The 8,066-nt window shown below is 27.0% G+C and overlaps 1 protein-coding gene and 1 long non-coding RNA gene across 4 annotated transcripts in view; both read left to right on the top strand.

Moving 5' to 3' along the window:
- Positions 1 to 936: 936 nt before the first annotated feature.
- Positions 937 to 1,682, top strand: LOC106791693. Its single transcript, XR_001382219.1, has 2 exons — positions 937 to 1,268; positions 1,634 to 1,682. It is a non-coding gene; the product is annotated as an uncharacterized LOC106791693 (long non-coding RNA).
- A 112-nt stretch (positions 1,683 to 1,794) lies between these two features.
- The window catches only part of LOC106791688 (receptor-type guanylate cyclase gcy-19), a 17,743-nt gene continuing 11,471 nt past the window's right edge, over positions 1,795 to 8,066 (top strand). The window contains exons 1-3 of one of the 3 annotated variants that reach the window (XM_014757531.1): positions 1,795 to 1,944; positions 4,270 to 4,525; positions 7,286 to 7,550. In XM_014757531.1, the coding sequence (XP_014613017.1) occupies positions 4,506 to 4,525; positions 7,286 to 7,550 (285 nt within the window). In that variant the 5' untranslated portion in view covers positions 1,795 to 1,944; positions 4,270 to 4,505. Of the gene's footprint in view, positions 1,945 to 4,269; positions 4,526 to 7,285; positions 7,551 to 8,066 lie in introns of those variants that run through there. The other 2 variants (XM_014757532.1, XM_014757533.1) reach the window with 2 other exon arrangements.

Raw genomic sequence — 8,066 nt, 5'->3', positions numbered from 1 at the left:
GTGGTCCCAGTGGTAACAAAAATGATGCTGAGTAGATAAAAAAGGGGACTTGTGGGTTTCTATATACTTCACTCAAAAAAAGTTGGCATAGAATCGCAACAGCAGAAAAAAATGAAAAAATGAAAATATTTACCTATTGTTTATACATTATGAACGATTAACTTATTTCTTTTCGCTACCTTATAGGTTGTTACTTTGGAAATCTACTTTAAATATATCCCCTGCAGGTATACTACCTTTACTTTCATTTTTTTCCAAGTGTACTTGCGCCTTGAATTTGTGGTTGTGCATGTGTATAACATATCTTCCACTCATGACGTCGCCATTTCATAATTATTTTCAACTAATTAACGATAAATAAAAAATATTTGATAAAATAAAGTTGAGCAAATAGTGTGCAATTAAGAGCACTTATTCATTTTATCTGCTGTTAAGATATTGATCTGAATGATATTACCCACGAAGTAGGAATGGTTGCCTATCACCAGGTGCGATTAACGTATTTGTATAAATAATACAAGAAAATTGATTAAAGTAAGATAAATAATCAATGATATTTAATTTTCAACCAATGACAATAATCAAAATAACGAATTAACATAAAACATTTGTATATCTCGTTAATAGATTCAAAAGGAATTTAAATATTCGAAATTTCAATTGAACGAACGATTTAAAACGTAGAAATGAAATATTTAATCAAAATATGTTAACTTATTTTTAAAATTGAAAAACGAGATCGTTCCCCTTGAGGGCATATTGAGAAAAAAAAGAAATAAAATAAAATATAAATAATGAAAAAGAAGGAAAATAAGAGAAAAGCAAAGAAGAGGAAGCTAAAGAAAAGGAAGTAGAAGTAGAAAAAAAGTAAAAGAAATATAAATAAGTAAAAGAAAAATAAATAAAATAAGAAAAAAAAGATATACCTATAAAAAGAAGAAAAATAAAAAAGGGCAAGTATGAAAGTTGGAAGGGAAAGGAAGCTGTAATACACGAAGTGGTAGCCTTCAACAAAGTTCGAGTGATGCGGTAGGGTGTCGTGAATGCGCATTGGCTTAGGAACTCCCCCGTATGATGTTGTTAACGCGCATCCTCTAGGTTTCCCGACCACAACCGTCAGTATGCGGTCGTGTATTCCACGCGGGCACACTTGTTTGCTATTTCTTCCTATAGCATTAGAATTTTAACGCGATTATGTTCACGCACAGACTTATGTGTTAGAGGTATAACACATACTGAGAGACATAGAGACTTCTTCATTAAGCGAGGTTGCATTAATTATATTTTTTTTTCTTTCTTTTTCTATTTCTCTCCTTTTTCTTTTGTTTTTGCATTAATCAAGAGTTAGATCAATTTTATGATAATTCAGGATAAATATCTATCGTTTTATTATGTATATATATTGTTTTTTTTTAAATTATTATTATTATTATTCAAGGCCATAATAGCATATAATAAAATATATACGTATCAGCTATTTAATTTAAAAATGTCACAAGTCAATCTTCTTTCGTTATTTTATTTCATTTATTTTCTATATTAAACTTTTTTATTTATTTATTATATTTAACTTCATTGTTTATATGCTTACGTATATTTTACGATTTAATTTAGATAATAATTAATTTTATAGATACTTACTTAAAATAATAATAATAAATAAAACAATTTGTGGATAATTATAAAAAGAAAGAGAAATAGATAAAAGGATAGACGTACAAGAAGGAAAAAAAGAAAAGAAGACAGGAAAAGAGATAGATAAATTTATAGATAGGCGAGCGGATTAAGTAAAAAGAAAAAAAGGATAAAGTAAGAGAGAAAAAGAAAGGAAGAAAGACAGAAATACAGAATAAAAAGAGAAAGAAGAATACGTTTAGTCGAGAAAGTGGAACGTCCTCGTGACTTCAACCACGTGTCTTCTCTCGTCTTTCTTGTCATAAACGTGTAAGAGCAATTTTCTTTCTATTGATGCTTCGTATCAGACTCCCTTATACCTCCGCCCTCACCCTTCCCCTTTGCTCCTAGTGTATCTTCTTCTTTTTCTTCTACTACTTCTTCTTGTTAATGGACATATCTTTGACAGGGTGATCAAACGAAGCAAAAAAGGAAGCTCCTGTGTGTTTCTTCTCTACTATCTTCTTTTTTACTTTTCTTATACAATTTTATCTTAAATGATCGATATTTTTGATCGATCTATCCAGTATTTTTACCTATGTACATTTTACTTGATTGTTTTTTTATTTTTACTTATATATTTTTTGTTTTTTCTAAGGATTTACACATTTTTAATTTGTTTTTTTTTTCTTTCATTCTTTCTTTCTTTTCGTCCGTTCGTTCGTGCGTTCGTTATTTTGTAAGGATTTATAGGATTTACATTTCCAATTGATCCACAGTCATTCTTTCTTTTTTTTTATTTATATTATTTACCGTTGCTTTGCTTTTCATTTTTTATTTGTTACATTCTATTTCCGTTTCAAGGATTTACGCGTGTTTGATCATCTTGTTTTTCTTTTTTTCTTTTTTCTACAATTATGCATGTTGCATCTTATTGATTAAATCCTGTTTGTGAAAAGTTTAATAAATTCATTTTAATTAGAATATAATTATATACAATCTTATTGTTATTGTATTTAATTGTTGAAAGATTAGAAAATTATTAATCGTTGTATTAAAATATATATATATATATATATATATATATATATATATCCTTTTCCTCTTCGTATGTAATACATTTAAAATAAGAATTTTGTTGATTGTAATTTTGATCCGTTTATAGTAGAGTGTTTGATATATTTATATATGATATTTTTTGTTCTTCTTTTTCTTTTATTAATAATCCGAATGATCGATAAAAAAATGCTTTCAATATTTACGGTCATTATGCACGTATACAAGAGACACTATTAGCACGTGCTTTCTTTCTCTTCCTCTCCCTCTCTCTCTCTCTCTCTCTATTTTTCTCTCGTGTTGAAGAATACGCACGTACCTTTATAACCAATGTAATACATATATCCTTACATACAGACATGCATATATGTATACATAAGACATCGGTGACAGTTGCAATTGGTCTTCCACTTCGATTGCACTTAAACTCCTCAGCTTTTATGTATCAACCCGTTAAAGAAATGTAAATCTGTTCGTTCAATATTTACACGCAGAAAAAAAAAGAAAGAAAGAAAAAGTTTCCTATGGAATAGTTTTACTGTCTGTATTAATTGTAAAAAAAAAATGTATCATTGTATTAATATTTGACTATTTTTCAATCGATATACACGTGTCACATTCATAAATATGTGAATATGCATATATGTGTATGTGTGTATTTGGTTGCATATAATAACGAGTATCTAATTGAGATCTTAATTAATTGCAATTTTGATGATTTTCTCACTTTCCTAATTGACAAATTAATAATTAATGAACGAATAGTACCAAGAGAATAATAACGTATATGTATGTACTTAACTACATACATAAATAAATTCGATAATATCGTATCGGTACATAATTATTTAATTAAAGTAACAACACTATATATCGAGAAGTTGTATAATTAATATTATACGTGTAGATCTATGTATGTTCCTTGCACAATGTTAAAAAACGTAAAGTTGATTTTAAAAATGATTTTATTATTGTAACGTATTTTTTATTTATATATGTAGTTTCAAATTAACGATTATTTTTTATAATTGAGGTTTAACTTCTTTAAAATGATGAAATTAAGCGAATGTATATGTACATACTATATGTACGTGTTGATTATAATTACGAAGATAAAATATATCAAAAAATTCTGTACAGAAATAAATTTCTTTTTAATACCGGTAAAAAATTGGTCATGCGTATATTATATTAATATGTGTATTTTCAAATTAATAAAAGAAAAAAAAAATTGTCGACAAAATTTCATTTCTTTTAATTCGAATATAAATGTTAACGTATACTATATATATGTATATTATTTTTTTTTTTATAGTAATTATATATTTTATCTTCGTAATTATAATCAATACGTACATAATAATATAATACGTACATATACTTTCATAGATAGATGTTTTATTCCGAAAGAAGAAAAAAAAAGAAAGAAAGAAAAAGACAATATAATAGTAGACTCTTGGTACAGAATACATGAGAGTGCGAGATAGAGAAAAAAAAAGAGAAAAAGAGAGAGAGATCTTGAGTGACACGTTCTAAAGTCTAACATATGTTTTAAGATTGCAGTTCATGCATACATAATACACACACATACATTTATAGTCGTATCCATTGAGATGGTTTTATGGTGACCCCTTCCCTGTCTATATGTACCTTTATGTCGAGCCTGAATGTGAATGGACAGAGAGAGAAGAAAGATCGAGAGATCGAAAGAAAGAGAGAGAAGTATCCTCGATGAGATAATACGAGTGGCTGTGATACGCCATTCAGGCCCGAACTCGGGCCCGTCGAATTGTGAGAGAGATTGAGAAGCGAGGGTGGACACATCATCTGCTATCATGCTCACCATAAAAAACGAGTGAGTATTATAAAATTAACATATTTATTAAACGCTTGGATTTTTATACTCTTGGATAATATAACGCTAAATTTACATCTAATTTCTTCACTCGTCGTTTTTTCCCGCTCATTTATTTTCTCTCTTACTTCCTCCAGTTTCTTTAATTCCTCCATTATTCCCATCTTTCTCTCTCTCTTTCTTTTTTCCTTTTTTTTTTTCATTTCTCAATATTAATCATCTAACCTTTCTCTTTCTCTCTCTTTTTCTCTCTCTTTTTCGTACAAATTTATTTTTTATTTTTTCTCTTACTTCCATATTTATCATTTGTTGTTTATTTTTTTCTTTTTTTTTCTTTCTCCTTTTACCCCTTTCTTCTCTTGTTCTTATGCTTCTAATTAATATTTACCCTTTCTCTTTCTCTCATATTTATTATTTAATTTATCTTTCCCTTTTTTTCTCTTACTCTCTCTCTCTCTCTCTCTCTCTCTCTCTTTTACTCATACTCATTATCTACCTTCCCAATTTCTTTTCTATTTCTTTCCTATTTATAAATAATACAACATTAAATATAAAATAAATAAACTGTTCTTTCTCTCTCCCTCTCTCTCTCTCTCTTTCTTTCTCTCTTCCTTTCACTCCTCTTTTTCTTATAATTAATATTTATCATCTCTCGCTATTCTCTTCTTCTTTTTTTTTCTTCTCATACTCATTATCTACCTTTTTTTCAAACTTGTTATTTACCTTCTCTCTTTTTAACTTTTTCCTTATTAATTTCTCTCATGTAATATTTATAAAATATCTACCGTAATACTTATTGTTATCAACTTTATCTTTTATTCGTTTACTATCTTATTCATATTTATTTACTTTGTGTTTCTTTTTCTTTTTTTTTAAATATTTATTCTCTAGCATCTTTCTTGTTCTCTTTCTTTCTTTCCTTCTTTTATTCTTTCTCCACTTATCTCTGTCTATCTTCTATCTTTCTGTTATCCCATCACTTGGTCTCGACGTCATTATCGATCTTACACGCTTCATTGCCACCTCACTTTTTTTTTTATAAAACTTACAATTAATTTTTATTTGATAAAAAGCAGTAAACAATGAAATTAAATACTAGAAAGTAGTACTTGAAAGTTCGATCGATTAATTGTAAGATTTTTCTTAGCATCTTCGTTACAAATATTTCAATAGTACATCCGTTTTCTTTTTTTGTCTCTTTTTTATACCCCTCCCCACCCTCCCCACCCCTCCCCGACCCTTTCTTTTCTATTACTTACTTTAATTTTATTATCAGGTATCGCCAAGGGTTAAGATTTTCAATTAGTTCGGTTATGGGTTATCGTTTATCATATTTTTAAATTGATATTATGCAAAATATTGAACAATTTACGAAGATAAATATGTTGTTCGTGTTTGCAATTTTTCACATTTTGATATTTATTTATTTATTTATTATGGTAAATTTTCTATTTTGATTCTTTTATCAAATAAAATCGTATATATTGTATTTTTATTGTTAGAAACAATCGTTTTTAATAAATACTTATCATCAATTCTTTATTACTTTTTGATATTACAAATTTAAAAGTACAAAATACTGTAGATGTTATTTGGTATTTCTCATAATCAGAAAAAGAAAGTTGTATCTTTTATGATTTATGTACTTTTCATAGAAACTTTTTAGTATTTTCCTTTTTTTTTCTCGATATCCTTATTTTCTTTTTCTCTCTCTCTCTCTTTTTTTTCTTTTTCTTTCTCTTTCCTTTCTCTTTCCTTCCAATTTCCGAAGGTAAGAAAGAAAAAGCAAATCTAAAGAAAGAAATAAACTGCTTGAGGTACAAAATAAATGTCAATAGTAAAAAGAAATGGAACTCTATTAATTTTCTTCACTTTATTTTTTTTTCTTTATCTCGTACAATCAGTTTCCATTGAAAACACTTCTTCTTCCTATTGACTTCTTTTCCAATCCTTTTCTATATTTTCAACAAAAATAGAAAGTGTCGTAAAGACGTAGACGACAATCTTGTTACTTTCAACTTTATTTTTAATAACACTTTTTTTTAAGTTTAATGACACTTTTCTTTTTATTTTTAAATTAATTGTAAGTATTTTAATGAATAAACGATCGAATATTTTGATCGTTATAAATAAATAATAAAGTTTTAAATATCAATTATATATCCCCCTCCCCCCAGAAATAATTAATTTCATAATATAATTTATTAATTTTCTAATATCGATCAATTATATTTATTTGGAATATTAATTAGAAATATTTATAAATATACTGAGCCGACAAATATGAACCAAGCATAATTAAATCAAGTTTCGTGTAAGTTTAACATTTCTTATACTATCTTTTATATTATCCATGGAATTTATTTTATTTTTTGTTTCTAAATTGCTAATTTGCATGATAGCATGCTGTAATTATAATGAATTAATTAAATAACCTTATTTTCTTACCCTTAGGCAGTCTTGACAAAAGGTTTCTCACGTAAACGTTCTTACATAATTTGTATCAATAATTAAAATGATCGAAAATTTGTAATAATTCAACTTGAAAGATTTCTTTTATTAATATTAACAATAATTATATAATAATAATTCATTGATTGTGTAATAAAGCAAAGAATTATGTATATCGTATTTTTATTTGTATATAAATTTTGCTGTTAACATTCGTCATAACTTTTTTATTAATGTTGTTTACATCGATTGATATTTAATATCATTATTTGTATTTGTATCGATGTAAATAATTGTAAATAATTACAGCATGTCACCACGAAACGGATCCTGCGTAGCAGAAGTAAGCTCAGTAAGAAGTTTATCATCGGAGGATGTATCAGCTAAAGCAAATCGTAAAAAATCATGTTGGGCACGTGCAACGGATCCTGCGAGTCGTCGTGGCAGAAGGATTCAATTATTGCAAATGTTGGTACTACCATTCATACCGATTTTAGCATTGATCGTACAAACTGCCAATACTCTCCATGACATTCTAATTTATCGGCAAGAAGTGTCCGACATTGAAACGCAGGTAAAAAAATTATTTTTATATATATTATTCTATTACTCTTATATATTTAATATACGCGTTTTAATCAAATTTTATCATTTTTACGACAAAATAAAGATTAACGAATTATAAGATTCATGAGGTGCTTAAATAATAATTTGTTTGGTATTTGAAAATTTAACAAATTGTAAAAAAGAAAAGGAAATTTTTTACACAAATCGATAATAAACTAATTAAAATGGTAATTATACTTAATTACTATTATACAGGTGGAATAGTATGTTAACAAATTTACTTTTATGTAGGATGTGTATGGTTGCATAATGTATAAAGCATACAATTAGACGGAATAAGAGTAATTCCTTGATATCGATTGAACTAATTAAAAATAACGAGTAAATGGTAAATATTCCACGCCTATATATGTTCTTACTTATGTAGGTACTCGATAAAGTTGACATAATACTATTTAACATTTTATCGATTATTAAAGTCTTTGTTTTTTTTTTTGGTTTTATTTACTTTTTATATTTCTAT

The sequence above is a fragment of the Polistes canadensis genome, unplaced genomic scaffold, assembly GCF_001313835.1.
Source record: "Polistes canadensis isolate GaletaPanama2010 unplaced genomic scaffold, ASM131383v1 scaffold_332, whole genome shotgun sequence".
Taxonomy (NCBI): Eukaryota; Metazoa; Arthropoda; class Insecta; order Hymenoptera; family Vespidae; genus Polistes; species Polistes canadensis.
The sequence above is the reverse complement of the archived record's forward strand: the minus strand, read 5'-3'. Positions and strand labels throughout refer to the sequence as shown.